This window comes from Enhydra lutris, unplaced genomic scaffold (genome assembly GCF_002288905.1).
Source record: "Enhydra lutris kenyoni isolate GAN:26980312 unplaced genomic scaffold, ASM228890v2 scaffoldscaffold22, whole genome shotgun sequence".
NCBI classification, from domain to species: domain Eukaryota; kingdom Metazoa; phylum Chordata; class Mammalia; order Carnivora; family Mustelidae; genus Enhydra; species Enhydra lutris.
Genome location: NW_019154106.1, coordinates 6717727 through 6732943, shown reverse-complemented (window position 1 = coordinate 6732943; position 15217 = coordinate 6717727). Strand labels below are relative to the sequence as shown.

The 15217-nt window shown below is 60.2% G+C and overlaps 1 protein-coding gene across 1 annotated transcript; it reads right to left on the bottom strand.

The window, feature by feature from the left end:
• Positions 1–1037: 1037 nt before the first annotated feature.
• LOC111149430 (mitogen-activated protein kinase kinase kinase 11) lies at positions 1038–14687 on the bottom strand. Its single transcript, XM_022506488.1, has 10 exons — positions 13946–14687; positions 9393–9573; positions 9051–9199; positions 8775–8950; positions 8425–8668; positions 7796–7909; positions 7167–7302; positions 6993–7084; positions 2424–2840; positions 1038–1905 (listed from the first exon to the last, which is right to left on the bottom strand). The coding sequence occupies exons 1-10, from the start codon at positions 14685–14687 to the stop codon at positions 1568–1570; spliced, it is 2589 nt and encodes an 862-aa protein (XP_022362196.1). The 3' UTR covers positions 1038–1567.
• Between the last annotated feature and the right edge of the window lie 530 nt (positions 14688–15217).

The window sequence follows — 15217 nt, the reverse complement described above, 5'->3', positions numbered from 1 at the left end:
CAGGCCCCACGGTGGAGGATCATTCGAGGAGCTCGCTCAGCCACACACACTCCGTTCACCCACTTGGCAAGTGCTTCAATCCGGAGGACGCTAGAGAAGAGGATGGACACAAGTCCCTTCCCTCCTGGTGTCGCCACCAGAAACCCGTTAGCAAGGAAATGTGCTAACTTCACATGGTCATATGTGTCCTGAAGGTTTTTTTTTTTTGGGGGGGGGTGGTTTGCCCTGGGGAAGGCTCCTGGAGAAGTGAAGAGTGATGTTGCCTCTGAGGAACAGGAGAGGTCAGCCAGGCAAGGTGGGAGAGAGCTCGGGTGGGAGAGGAACAGGGGACTGGCTGTGGGGGGATGAGGGTGAAGACACAAGGCCTGGAGGACAGTAGCAGCCCAGGGAGACCTACGGGGGTTATGGCAGGTGTCCTGGAAGGAGGAGGGGAGAGGAGGAGCAGGATTTGGGATGGGTCAGGTAGGGGCAGGGTGGTGAGTGGAGCCGAGGATGCCCAGTGGCCTCTGGAGAGATGTTCTCCCACGTCCATTCTGAGTCCTCCCTGAGAACCCTCCATGCCCGAGGTCCTGTCCCACAGAACAAGGGACCTGGCGGGCCTGGCTGCTGGGCAGTGGTGAGGGGGAGCCTAGGCTACCGCTCCCCAGAACCGCAGAGGGGCCCTGCCCTGGGGCTTGGCATGGGGGTGGCCGCCCATAGAGCCCTGCAGCAGTAAGAATGTGGGGGGCCCTGTGCCAGGGCAGGCCCCTCCTCCCGGCGCCAGACCATGGCATAGAGACAAACCCAGGACAAACCCCCAGGATACTACCCGGAGGGCTCTAGGTGCCCCCCAGCGCCCCGCTCGGCAAGCTGCCAAGGATGAGCAGGAGAGGCCTGCAGAAGGTGGGGGCCGAGGACGGTCTGCACCGCCTGAGGCCCGTGGACTGGACCCTAGCCGAGGCCCAGGCCGACTGCCCGTTGCGCTGGGGTAATGGAGTCACCAGGTTTGAGTGACAGGTTGGAGCCCCCGGTTACCTCCAGGAAGGTGCAGGCTAGGCTTGGGGAGACAGCTTGGGGAGTTTATTTGGCTTCATTGGATCCCGAGGCCGAGGCCCCAACCCTGGCCGGGGCAGCAGGAAGGCACCCAGAGAGTCCCGGCCCCAGATAACCCCCAGGGTGGGGTGGGGGGGTTCCAGGCACCAAGCCCTGGGGCAGGGGCCACAGTAGCAGGGCTTTGTCAAAAGTGCTGGTGACAGCTGAGGCTGGCCCCTCTCCCCGGCCCTTCCCCTCCTTCCTGCGCCACCCCTGGGGGCAATTCCCTGAGACAGGCTCTGGTCCTCCCAACCAGCTGGGTACAGTGTTGGGCCCCAATGGGGCAGGTAAGTTGGGGGACCCACAGGTTTCGGGGTGTGGGGGGGTGTGGGCCCCCCGTCCAGTGTGAAGGCTTCCTGTGCAGTGTAGTGTTCCTGACCCCCCAGAGGGGTCCCTGGGGGAAACCGAGGCAGCTGCAGAGGCTTGCCCAGCTCCAGTGTACACTGTGGCTCTTCTAGGGCCGCTGGAGCCCAGGCGGGGGGGCAGCCCGGCCCACTCAAGGCCCTGCCTCGGGTGCCCACGGGGCCTGGGCGCCTATGTCTTTGGTCTGTGCCCTGCAGTCCTGAGGGCCCCCCCGGAAGGGGTTGGTAGGTGGAGAGTCCCAGAAGGGGTCCGAGTCTGGGAACAAGGTCCAGGGTGCCCGGCGGGGCGCAGGCTGGGGCGAGGACAAAGGCGAGGGCCGGGGCCCCGCTGACACAAAGCTCCAAGGGTCGATGCGGCTGCGAAGGGGTGAGGGCCGTGGTCGGCTGATGAGGCCCAGGGGCGGTGAGCGTGGGGTGCCTGGGGTGCCAGGAGCCGAGCGGGATATCCCTGGCGGGGGTGAAACTGTACTTCCTAGGAAGTGGGGAGAGGAGGCATGGGGTCAGGTGGGGGTTCGTCCATCAGCACAGGGAGCTGCTTGACTCAAGACGTCCTCCTCTGCAGTGTTAAGAACAAGATCTCTGGGGCAGCCCGGCCTGGGCTCGGATCCCAGCTCTGCCATTTACCTCTGGGAGCCTTGAGTCCCTTGATCTCTCTGTGCCCTAAGCTTCCTCACCTAGAGCCTGAGTATGACCTGAGCGCCTCGCTCACAGGGTGGGCAGGTGGTTAAGCGAGACAATTGCCCTACGGGGGGCGCGGGGGGGGGGGGGGGGGAGAACAAAACCTGGAGCAAGTCAGCAACCAGTAGGCGGAGCTCTCCTCCCCTCCCGGTGATCATTCCTATTATCTCACAACCCGCCCGGCCAGCCGCACCCCATCCCTGCAACTGGGTGGCTGAACTTAGAACTCAGTTCCCTCCAGGCAGCCCCCAGCCTCACCGCCCTGCGGGTCCCCCCCCACCCCGCAAGCAGGCCAGCTTCGGGGCCACTCACCACGCCTCTCCTCGTCGTGTCGCCGGGGGCTCTTGGCGGACAGCTGGCCCACAGGGACCCCCAGCTCCAGCAGCAGGGGTGCAGGGGCGGGTGGGCCGGGGGCCTCCGGGGTCAGCGGGGAGGCGGGGACGTCGAGCGTCTTGGGGGAGAAGCGGATGGGCTGGGAGGGGGGCGGCTCGATGGGGGACGCGGTGGGCAGCGCGCGGGGCATCGGCGGCGGGGTCTCCCCGCGCTCGCGGCCTGGTCCCCCTGCCGGCGGCGGCTGCAGGTCGCGACCCAGGCCCAGGGAGGCGAGCAGGGCGGTGCCGCGCAGCAGCGCGCGCTGGATCAGCTTGGGCGTCCCGGAGCCGCTGCCCCGCTCCGCCGGGCCTGCGCGTCGCGGCTCCTCGGGCTCCGGGCTGGGCCGCTGGGGGTTACCTGGCAGCGGGGGCGGGCACACATTAGGCGGTCTTCGGGCGAGGGCCACGAGGACCCCTCAGTGGCCCTGGAACAAGGACCGAGTTCTGCTCCCCACCAGCGTCTTCCCGGACTCCCATTACTGCCGCCCCCAGTTCCTGCCCACCCACGGGGACTCCTCCCCCACCCCAAGCCGACTTTGGTGGCCTTAGTGGCCAGCCAGGGGCATCTGCAGGGCTCCTGTGCCTGTGTCCACCTCCTTCTTGGCTGGTCAGGCCCGGTCCTTTTGCCCACCTCCCCCTACTCGATCAATAGCTTGTACCGGGCACACAGGCCAGTTCCAACGTACACAACAGCACCGAGAGGCATGTGTCACTGTCCCTCTCCTAGAAATGAGGAAACTGAGACTCAGAGTGGTCAGTGCCAGGCTCGAGCTCACTGATTTAGGGGCTTATGTTATCCGATCCTCATGCCCCAGGGGTTCCAGGCTCAGAGAGGTTAAGGGTGTGTCTAAGGCTGCACAGCCAGGGAGGGCTGGAGATGGCCTCACTCCAGGTGGAGGCAACAGAGCCTTCACTCTCCACTACTTCCCACCCAGACTCTGCTCCGGATTTCAGGACATCAGTGTCCTGCCTATGGGCCTGAGGTTGACCTGACTCCGTTCTAGACCACCAGGGGCGACTCAGGGGACCCACACATTAAGAAGGTAGTGGTGGTAGGGTCCTTTGGTCCTGTGATGGCCTCCCACAATGCCCAATTTTGTCAAGTCCTCTTTGGCTCTAGAACTTGCCATGGCTCTCCATTACGGCTAACATAAAGTCCAAGCCCCTTGGCCGGGCTTTCAAAGCCTTCTCGCACTCTGCCCACCCTGCGTCCGGCCTGGAGCAGGACATGGGGCTGGGTATCCAGAGGAAGAAATGCAATGCTGGGGAAATTGAGCTTTTACTAGCAGGAACTCAGTTTGGGGTCCCTTTTCTCAGCTACAACCCTTACCCAGTCTCTCTGACCCATCCTCGCACCCCCACCCCAGGTCCCTGCCTTCTAAAATGCAAATTGGCCAAATTCATTCTCATTTCTGGCCCTTCCTGAACTGGCTCCTGCCTGCTTTTCCAGCTTCACCCACCCATTCACTCATCCAACATCTGCTGGGACTAGGCTGGGTCCCACAGACCCAGGGGATGAAGGCCTGGCCCTCACCTGCTGTCTGAGACCTGCAACTCCCAGGTTCTCAACTCCCCTCTGGGTCCCAGCTGGGCTTCCTCTCCCCTGGGTGTGGAAAGCCCGGTGCCTGCACTCACACTGTTCCCTCTGCCCAGCACACCTTTTCCACCTCGCCTTTCTGTGATCCCTTATTCACCATTTAAGACCTCAGTGAAGGGTCCCCTCCTCTGTGAAACCGTGATACTGTTAATTACTACAAGAAATATACATTGAGTCTTCATCTCATTTTTGGTACAGAACTCCTGAAACTTCCAGCTCTTCCTAAGGGATCGGATCACAGAAGCAAAAGGTGCATCTCTGCTCTTCCTAACCAGCCCCTTTTAATCACATTTAAATTCAGGTTAATGAGGTCACTTCTGGAAAGCTCATAAGGAAGGGGGTCTGGCTGCTGGCAGCACAGACCACAGGACTAGAGAGCTGGAGACTGAGGTCCATCACCAACAGCCAATGGTTAAATTAACTGATCACATTCACATAATGAAGGTTCCATCAAAACCCTAGCCAAAGGGTTAGAGAGCGTCCAGTTCGGCCAGCACCTGGAGGAGCTAGGAGTGGTGCCCGCAGAGAGGGTACTGAAGCCCCACACCCCCTCCCACGTGCCTTGCCCTACGCATCTCTTCCCTCTGGTTGTTCTTGAGCTATGTCCTCTATAATTAACTGGTAATCTAGTAAGTAAGTGTTTTTCCTGAGCTCTTTGAGCCGTTCTAGCAAATCATCAAAGGTGACGGGAACCGCTGATTTAGAAGCAGCACAGGGGACAACCGGACTTGGGGCTGGAATCTGAGGTGGGGCGGAGATGCGGGGTGGGGAGGGGTCTTGTGGGACAGAGCCCTTCACCTGGGGGGGCTAGCCTGTGTCAGAACTGACTGTGAACCACACATCTAGTGTTGGAAGTGGAGTGGGTGGCACCTAGGGGAGAACAAGGTTTTTTCCTGCTTCTACAAGGCTTCCCGGAAGCCCCCCCCCCACCAGAGCGTTTATTACTCTCATCAGGCCTGACACAGCCGCTTCCTGCTGTCTGCTGCTCTCACTTGTTTCCGAGCTGCCCCGACCGCCAGACTAGGCCCGTCCCCAGGTCACGGCAGGGCTGATTCCTAACGTGTCGATGACTGGCTCATAAAATGCATTGACACAGTCTGATGGAAGAGTCCATTCTCCTACTCCCCCGCAACAGCCGCACAAGCTGAGCGCTACGCTCCCACTATGCAGGTGAAGGCACGGGCCGTTTATAAAATTAAGCAGAACAGGGGACAAACCTGTCTCACCCCAGCAGGAAAAATGAGACAGAGTTAAGGGGAGATGGAAGTCAGTCTGCAAAATGGAAAGTGTAAAGGCATTCCTGCGGTCAATGTCCTGAGAAACAGAGGTTTCCAAGAGGTACGTGCCTTGCTCGAGGTAATTCAGCAAGGGGTTCCTTGAATTTGCCTCTGAGCTTCCTAGCACGAGGAGGAGGCATCCCTGGGTTTAGGATAAGGGAGTACACCCATTCTCGACCCACGGATGCAGATGAAATCGTTTCTGTGAGACCTCACAGCAAGGACGCGCCCTGTGGTCGTTAGTGGCTCCAGGACAACACACTTCGTGTTGAACCTGAACCAGAACCGCTGGGACATGAGGATGAGAGGGGCTGTTCCATCAGTGGAGGCGGACTGTTCTACCAGCAGGCAACTCACTGCAGCCTGTTCCCCAGTAGTGCGGCCCGTGCCTGGGCTATCTCACAGGGTTTTCTTCCATTCTCAGCCAGACTTCTGACTCTGTGGGTGGCTGAGAGGTCAAGGTCATGTACTCTCCTGGGCCCAAGATGGCCACCGGAGTGTGGGCTTGTGCTCAGGGAACCAAGTGCTCGGCCAGCAGCTGGGCTGGGGTAGGGGAGCTCCTTCCAAATAAGGAGCAAGCTTGCGGAGGATGGGGTTCAGGCCCTTGTGTTCCTACTCCTGCTTGCTTGGGAAGGGCAGGCCCAGAGGGCTCTGCCGAGCATGGCAGGGGCGGCCTCAACCTACACACCTTGGTTGACGGGACTTTAAGTTCTCTATTGGCCCTTCTAGCTTGGTACATTCAAGAGCAGGTAGATCCAAGCTTCCCCCTTGGCCTTCCAATGCTCCCTTCAGTCTCTGCAGTCCAGCCAGCCTGGGGCAGTGTGATTTCTGGAGCGGGGAATGGTGTGTCAGAGGACGGTCCAGGGTCCTGCCTCTAGAGTCAAACCTGGGTTCAAATCTCTGCTCTGCTGGGTGCCCCACATCAAACCACATAACCTCTCTGCACCTCTCTGTATGTGCCCAGCCCTTTCTTCGGGTGAAACCTTTTAAGCCTTTCAAATCCTCAGCTGAGGGCTCTAGGTAAGGTTACTTTACCTCTCAGAGCCTCGATTTTCTCATCTCTAAAATAGGCAAGAATAATAGAACGTCCGTCACTGGGTTGTTGCTCAGATGGAACACCTGGTGCCCATAACTGCCGCTGTCCTCACGGAGAACAGAACAGCTCAGAGCCCGGATGCAGTGAGAGCAGGCCCTGGATTCCCTCCCCGCCATCCCTCGCCCCTGCTCAGCTTTCTTATCCTCTTCTCACCTACAGGATCCCCAGAAGGGACTCTGAGAAGCACAGTGTGGCAGGCACCTGCCCGGCTCCACTATGCACGGTCCCCTCTCTTGACCCAGCTTCCCTTGGGTCCCAGATGGGCAGTACCACTCCCTGTCTTCCTTCCCTCCCCGCAGCCTGCCAAAGCCCGGCTGCTGCTACAGGGCTGGGACCGAGCCCTCTCATAGGCCAAGCCTGGACAAGAGGCTGCACTCTGGGCCCCCTGAAGCCTGGGTTGCACCTGGCTCAGCTGTGGACCTATAGGGCAGATGTGAGTACTAGGAACGGCCTGCCTTACAGTTAATTTCTTGTAGTTCTCCCCATAGTACCCACAGGATTGCAGCAAGAGTCTGCTGGGGGGTAGACAAAGCCACTCACCATTGAGCATTGGGGGTGTGGAAGGAGATCCCAAGGAAGACGAGTCATCTGAATCCAGGTACCACGTGGCTTCGTCCAAGCGGGACCTTCTCCTGGGGAGGTGAGTCAGGCTTCAGCAATCTTAGGACTATTGGGAGGCAGATGATGGTGGGGTGGAGGCACTCAGGCACTCACCTCCCATTCTGGGCTTCCCCAGGCTTTGGGGAACTGGGACCCCAGGCCCAGCATGCTCGCCGCTCTCCATTGCTTGAGTCCTCCAGACGTCGGGGGGACTGGCGGCCCCATGCCTGGCCTGGTTCTGCGGGTTCCACTGTAGGAGGAGAACCAGGGAGTCTGAGCTGAGGCCAGGAGCTCCATCATGAGAGTCAGGCACCAGGGACAGCTTCTTAGAGGATGGGGGATCAGGCTGGAGCCCATACTATTCCAAGGGTGGGCTTTGGGACACAGAGAATCTGAAGTGAACTGAGACAGGGTGGGTGGGTTTGGGTCCTGGGGCTAGCACTCGGGTGGGGTATAGTTACTTCACTGTGGCAATCTTGTCTGGGTTTGAATTCTGGCCCTGCCCCTCATTAGCTGTGTGACATTTGGCAAGTTACTTTTTTCACTTTTCTCATCTATGAAACTTAGAGAAAATGAATGCTGCCTGGGAACTCAGAGGTATCAGCCTAGTCAGACAGCGGAGGGAGCCTGGGTGCGAGCAGTCAGAGGAGGAGACAGTGGGTGGAACCCACCTCCTAAGATACAGAGGTTTGACAGAAGAGAAGGGGCCGTGGAGGGGTTTCGCATGAGGAGAGGTTTCTTACACTGGATCGCCCGGAACCGGGGGAAGGTGGGCGAATCCCCAGCTCCGACCTCGAAGACGTTTCTCCTCCGGTCCAGGCCAGGTGAGGCCTGCACAGTGATGCGGTGTTTGAAGTCTGGAGTTGGGGGGAACGCAGGGGGCAGGTTTGTGGTGAACGAGAGCCAGGATTCCAGCCCTCAGGGCCGTCAGCCGGCTCCCAGGCCACGAAGGCAGTGCAGGGACCGGGCCTGGCACGGTGGCTGTGGGACTGGGGCCCGCATCACTGCCTTCCTGGCCCGTCAGGCTCTCGGTAAGAAAAGCGGACGGCCTGGACGCCAGCATCCGAAGAAGCCAGACGCAGTCGGAGATTCCGGGGAGGGTCGCGCCAGGTCCCCCAGGCCTTACAGGAACTTTCATGAGCCCCGCCCCTCCGCGGGCGCAGCCGCTCCCCGGCCGCCGTGCAAATATTTCCGCCAGAACCCGCCCACACACGAAAACAGCGCTCCCGGGACCACCCCTTCCAGCCTTCGGCTCACAGGTCCACCCACCAATTTCCCCGACCAATCCCAGTATGGCCAGCACAAGCCTGACCCCGCCCCCCTCCGCTCACGCAGCCAATGGCTGGGCCACGCGCTGGGCCCCGCCCCTTACCGAGGGGCATGCTGATGCGCTCGCCGCCGTCCCGCGCGCGGAGCTTGCTGCGCTTGAAGGTGCCGCGGCGGCGGCGAACGTGCGGCCGCTCGCGGTCCACCTGCTGCAGCAGCAGCGTCAGCTCGCGCTCGAACACCTCCAGCTCCCATTGAGCCAGCAGGTGCTCGCGCCGCCGCAGCTGCTCCGCCTGTGACCGCTGCTCACGCGCAGCCCGGGTCAGCTCCTCCTCGCGGCTCAGAAGTTCCTGTGCCAGGGACAGTGAAGGCAGTGGGATCAGCCCGGTACGGACTCTCTGCCCCAAGAAGACCGGGGAGGCACTTCCTTTCCTTTTCCAATCCCGGGACCCCCACCTTTTCCTTGGCCCGCAGCTCGTCGAAGAGGCCTTGTATCTCGCGCTTCCAGCCTTCCTGCATGGAATGGAAGGAGTCCCGCGGCATTTCCCGCAGGACTTGCGCCTCCAGCGCCTCCAGCTGCTGCAGGATGGAGGCAAAGTCGGGCCTGCGGTGGGGGTCCTGCGCCCAGCAGTCTGGGGACACGGAGTGGAGGGGGCACAGAGTGAGAAGGGGTCTGTGGGGGGATGTGTCTTTTGCCAAGGAGCTTTGCCTCTCCCCCTCCAGTCCCCTTACCTGCCATGAGCTGGGCGAAGGGCTCAGGGCAGGTGGACGGGATGGGCAGCGTAAGCTTGTTGACGGCTACTCCGTAGGCTACAGCAAGGCAGTCGATACCACGGTAGGGCACCTCCCCAGTCAGCAGCTCCCACAGCAGCACCCCAAAACTGTGGGCAAGACAAAGGGTCTGTGTCCCCTCTACTTACTCAATGCCATTTCACCCCAAAGCAATGAGGAGCCAAATGATTTGAGTTCCCTCCCCCAGGGCTCTGCCTTTCTGCCCACCCCTAGATTTCCACAGCCCCCTTGGCCCTCCTCAGCCCCACAGATGGCCTTGTCCATGCTGCACCCAGGCCTCACCTCCAGACATCGCTGCCCTTAGAGAAGGTGGAGGCCTTGATAACCTCAGGAGCCATCCAGGCGTAGGTGCCTGCTGCACTCATTTGTGTGGTTTTGTGCCACTCCCGGGCCAGGCCGAAGTCAGTGATCTTCAAGGTCTTGTGGTCCATGTCATCGCCTTCAATGGGCTGCAGCAGCAGAACTGGGGAAGAGGGGGGCAGGACTGTGGGTACTCCGTGCTCAGATCGTGGGGTCAAGGGAGGAGCTAGAAGCAAACTATCATCTGACAGACATGCTGGCTAAGAACTGAAGCACAGAGGTGATCTTGCGCTGGACGGTTGGGGTAGAATCAGACAAAAGTAGCCATACTGGGAAACGTGGTTGGAGGGGCTCCTTGAGGCCAGGCTTTTACGCTCAGCTCTAGCACTCCCAAAACAGCCTCTGAGGCACACATCATCACCCCCATTTTACAGAAAAGGAAACTGGGCAGAGAAACGACTTGCTGAGATCATATGCAAATAAAGAACAGATTTCAACCCCGTCTGTGTGGTTCTAAAGCCGGTGTTCTAGCTTTCCCCTAATGCTGCATTGCATAGAAACCCCTGTGTCTTGTCATGTTGCTGAGGCAGGAGTGTGAATTAGGACCTCCCTTGGGATGGGGAGCAAGAGGGAACCCCTTGGTGAGAAAGGAAACCCAGTACGCCCCAGTGCCCATACCCCCTCATGGCTGGCACAGGCCCTCCCAGATGAGAGCCTCCAACCAAAGATGTCTGCCGCTGCAGAGCTGGATGTGAAGAACAGGGGGGTTCGAGAAGCGAAGGTTCTTGGCCAGAAAAGGAGGAGCTTGGGACAAATGTGGGAGTGGATGGTCAGATCTGCCAGGGGCTTGTGGAGCTGACCCAAGTGGGCCTTGTATAGAGAGGAGAAGCAGCAACTTGCAAATCTCATTAGGACAAACATGGCTCAAATGAGAGAAGGTTTTGAGGAACAGAAAGATGATAAAGTCATAGAATCATCAAGGGTTTGAAAGGGCCTCTCCCTTTCCTGGTAAATGTAGAGAAGCGACATCCAAGCCAACTACCTTTCTGAATATATGTCATTTCAGGGCACACACACCTCTCAGCTCTCCTGTCCAGGGTGACAGACCATTCTGGGGCAGCTTAGGGTAGGGGCAGAGGGGTGGGGCAGAGGGGATGGGCACCTAACCCAGCCTGGTGAAAGGGAGGACTTCTCAGAGGAGGTGGCGGGACCAGGGGTAAAGCCATAACTCCCGATCCTGTCGTTGGCCAAGGTCTCTGGGCCTTGTGGGGGCACCTGGCCCTGCTGTCCACCCCTCCCAAACTGTCTTTGATTCTGGGGCCTCTGCCTGCTTGTGCTATTTCCTTAGGGCCTCCCCTAGCCTTAGCCTTTTCAGCGTCAGTGGTCCTCAGAGTGTGGCCTTTCCTCAACCCCTACCCACTGTCCCTGGGCTCTTTTGGCCTCTCCTAAGTGCTCACTGCCCCCTCCCCATTGGCCCCTCCCACATTTGGAGCTCTGCGCCAGGAGCCGGTTCAGCTGTCCATCACTGCCCTATCTCATGTTCAAATGCCCTCCCGCCCCCACCTTCATCCTCCCACCGTGCGGGGCAAATCTCCCTGCAATTTCTCCTAATCCTAATCCAGTGAATGTCCTGCCATTCACCTTCTTCTCTTCTGGAGCCAGACTGGGGCTGAGTCCTGAACTATTCATAAAGCTACGGATAACAAAACCCACCTCGGATGGTCGTCATAAGCATTTAACAAGATCACTTTTTTTTTTTTTTTAAGTAGGCTCCATGCCTGGTGTGGAGCCCAACCCAGGGCTTGAACTCACAACCCTGAGATCAGGACCTGAACTGAGATCAAGAGTCGGACACTCAACTGACTGAGCAAGATCGTACTTTTTAAATCCTTAGTACAGGGTGGGATGTCTAGTATGAGTGTCCTAAAGCTTGTCAGCTGTCCTAAAGATTAGTCCTCCACCATCTCGTGTCGGCTCTCCTCGCTGTCCTATGTCACAAGCATTCCCCGATTTGCAATAGCCTCTGGCCTGGGTGCTGGAGGCCCAGAATCGGACCATTTAGTAAACACTACACAGGTTCATTCCAAAGCAGAACCAGAACAGGGTGAGGGCAGGTGGCTGGAGTGGAACCAGCCGAAGGGTCTGCGTGTTGAGGCTGGAGAGGGACTCCGGTCTCCTCCGGTGACAGGATCCACCCATCCTCCTTAAGACACACCGGTCAAGGCCTCTAGCCACTTGAACCTCACAGACCAGTGAAGCGCTTTCCGCACCAACATCTCCGGCTGGGAGGCCAGCCTCCCCTTTTCCATCACGTAATCTGAGGCCCAGAGATAGGCAGCCTCTCATCCAAGCCTTGGGACTTCTTTGTCCTGGTGACCTGTCACCTCCTGCCCCCAACTTGGCTTGACACCTTTGAATCCTTATCCTCATCTCCACATCCCCTGCTTTTTCCCAAGTGCCTTGAATTTGTCCCAACCCAAATTGCTCATTTGGCACCTGATCTAGACTTTGGGGAAGGGGTGATCAGGAGCCACCTGGAGGAGAGGGGGCTGGAGATCCCAAGCTCTCAGTCCCCATGTGGGGCTTCCTGGCCCCCAGCCCCCTCCCCAGGCTGGCCTCTGTGGGGCTAGGGAGTGGCCTGCATCGCTCACACCTCTTCCGCTTCCCTCCATGGTCCCTACTTCTCCTTTCTGGGAGGCCTGGGCCAGGTCTCCAACTCGGGGGGAGTCCTTTGGGGGAGTACTGGGGGAGGTCAGACCCAGGCTGGGCTGGCTGGTTAGTCCTGTGACTCGTGGGCCTGGAGAATTCCCCCTCCACTCCCCGCCAGGCTTCCTCACAAGGCACCCATTGTCCAGGAAAATCACGCCATTGTTTCCTGCCTGTGCCCCCCCAACCCAGGGACTCCCCCCACCATCCCGCAGACAGCACCCCAGGCCTAGGGCTGGGGTCTTCGAGGTGGGAGGCCAGGCTCAGGGAGGCTGAGGGCACCTTCCCTGTCCTTCACCACCACCCAGACTCTGGGAGAGACATACAGGATGGGGGGGGATGTAACCCCTGGCTCCTTCCTCTCCCACAGAACACCCCCCCCCCTTTCCTCCCCTGCAGGCAGCTGGGCTGGGGAGGGAGCAGAGGCTGGAGCAGGGGCAGGAGCAGGGGCAGGAAGCCGGCTCAGGGGCAGCAGGAAACGCAGGAAGCAGTGGGGAGGGCGGGGAGCAGGGGCCTGGGCTATTGTTCCATTTTCTCTGGAAAGAAAACTGGAGGAAAAACAGAAGAAGGGAGTCCCCTCCCCCAAGGCCTTCGGGGAATCTCCCTTGGGTTGGAGCAGGGAGTGGGGGTCCCTGGGGGGCTAGAGCTAGGGAGGGAGGCTGAGCAGTGCCCCACTGGATGAGGGGAGTAGGGGTGTGGCTGGCAGGCCTCCCCAGACCCCTCCAGTCCTGGCAAGGACTCGGATATTATTGGGTCCTGCCTTTCTCTCCCCACAAGTCACTTGTATATGGCCAGCCCAGGCCAGGCAGCCCAAAATATCCATGCTCACTACCCCCCAGGAGCTGCCCATATCTCTCAATAACCCATCAGCCCCAGCCCTGTGTCTCCACTACTGGGGAGCGGGGCATGTGGTGCTGGGCCCTGCCTCTTTGCCTTTGCTCTGGCCCAGGCCCTGACCAAAACATCCAGCTGGTACCTCTCTGAACACGGCCTGCTTCTGGCTTGGTGTGAAGCTTGTCTCCTCCAGGAAGCCCTCTGAGCCTGTCACTCACTTGTCTTGGGCCCATGCTGAGCAGTGTGTTGGGCCTAAGATGGCTGGAGGTGGAGTACCTTACTGCTTAAGTCTCCCTTAGCCCCACCACGCCCACCCCAAGTGCTAACTCTAGGTAAGGCCCTCTCCGCGATCCAGCCCGCAAATGTCCACCCGCACAGCTGCAGACCCACGGCATGGCAGGCAGCAGATGCCAGGCTCCCCCAGCCCCTTACGCCGTTTCACCTTCCTGGTCACTCCCTTTATCCAGAGTCCAAACTTGAGGCTCTGAGTTGAAATAACCAGCTAAAGGTCATGTAGTTAGGGGTAACGGGCAGGGCCAGAATTCCAGCCCTGTCCCCAACCTTGACCACCAGGGGTGGGGGGCCGGGCAGGGGGGCTTTCCACTCCAAGATCTCTGTTCTGGAAGCGCTTTCTACCCCCAGAGCACAGCATCAAGAGCACATGAGCGAACCTGAGGGGAGAGGAAGATGAGTGCCAGCATCCAGAGCTCCCATGGTTACGCAGGATGCCTACAGCTCACCTGGGAAATCCCAATTTTCTAACCTGGCAGCTGGGAGCTAGGGCCAAGGACTCCTGAGGCTGGGGTGCGAAGGACTGTCTGGTGCCTGGGTCTCCGGCTTTGGGGCCAGTGTGGGCCCATGGTGCCCCGAGTCAACTGGGGCTCCCCTAGGACAAGAGCTCCTGCCTCTAGTAGACCCCCCAGGTGGCTCAGCTGAGAGCTAGCAGGTGTGTGCTTGGGCCATGCCGCCCTCCAACCATGCTCCCCGAAACTCACTGTTGTTGGACTTGAGGTCTCGGTGGATGACGGGCACCAGGGCCTCGCAGTGCAGGTAGTGCATCCCGCGGGCTATCTGCACAGCCCAGTTGACTAGCACGTGTGGGGGCACACGCCGCCCGGCCAGGGCACGGCTGAGGGGACCACCGGCCGCGTACTCCATCACCAAGCACAGGTTGGGCTCCTCCAGACACACGGCCTTGAGGGCAATGATGTTGGGGTGTGCCAGCATGGCGAAAAGCCGGGCCTCCTGGCGCACGCTCTCAGCTGTCACACTGATGTCCTCGTCGGGGTCCTGGCGAGCAGCCTTCACGGCCACCAGCTCACCTCGCCAGCTGCCTCGGTAGACCTTGCCGAAGCCGCCGATGCCGATCACCTCCTCCAGCCGCAGCTCTTGGAAGCTAGCCACCTCGCAGGGGGGCGGGCCACCGCCCCGAGACACATAGTTGGATGGAAAGATGCCCACCTGGCCGCCCACCTGGCCCGCCCACCAGCCCTCATCGCCAGAGATGGCTGCATCCCGGGACAGCACCTCCACACGGTCGCCCTTCCTCAGGGCCAGTTCGTCCTGCCCATTGGGCTCGTAGTCAAATAGGGCTGTCCACACAGGGTTGGCATAAGCTGCTGTCTTCGGGGACCCCTCTGGCCAGACTCCGCTGCCGCCGCCCCCACTGCCCCCACCACCACTGCCATTCCACGACCCCAGCGGGCTTTTGAGAAAGAGGTTCTTCAGGGGCTCCATGGCTGGGAGCCGATATTGGGGCAAGCGGGGTACCTTCCCTGGGTACCCCTGGTCCCCACCCCCGCTGGCGCCCGAGGCCCTAGTCCCGGAACCTGGGCATCCGGGCCCTGGTCCTCAGCCCCAGACCCAAACCTCTCTGGGGAGCCAGGAGGATTGACTCCCGGCCCCCCGCATCTCGGGCTTCTGGAGGGCCACCCAGGGCAGTGTGGTCAGGCTCTGGGGGTGGGACCCCGAGGCCTCCGGCGTCTCACCATGGCCAGCTTGGAGGGGCCCGGAATGTCCCTCAGTCCCGGAGCAGTCCTGGGAAGTTGGCTCCAGCACTCGCCCAGCGCAAGGTGGGGCCAGCAAGAAGGCAGCGTTGGACTCCGTTGGGTCTTTTTGCGCGCAGGGGGTGGCTGGAGTGTCCCTAGTTGGGCCGAGCTGCGGCTTCCCAGTCTGGCTCCCTCAGCCCGACGGCTCCAACCCCGTTCCCTTCTTCCTCCTCCCTTTGTACTTTGGCCCGGGGGCGGGAGGCAGAGGTGGAGGGTGGA

Coding starts and splice junctions, on each gene's coding strand:
- LOC111149430 (XM_022506488.1), bottom strand. CDS start 14,687: ATGGAGCCCCTGAAGAACCTCTTTCTCAAAAGCCCGCTGGGGTCGTGG. Junction 8,669..8,774: donor AGCTGCGGGCCAAGGAAAAG/GTGGGGGTCCCG, acceptor TCCCTGGCACAG/GAACTTCTGAGCCGCGAGGA. Junction 1,906..2,423: donor ACACGACGAGGAGAGGCGTG/GTGAGTGGCCCC, acceptor CCCACTTCCTAG/GAAGTACAGTTTCACCCCCG.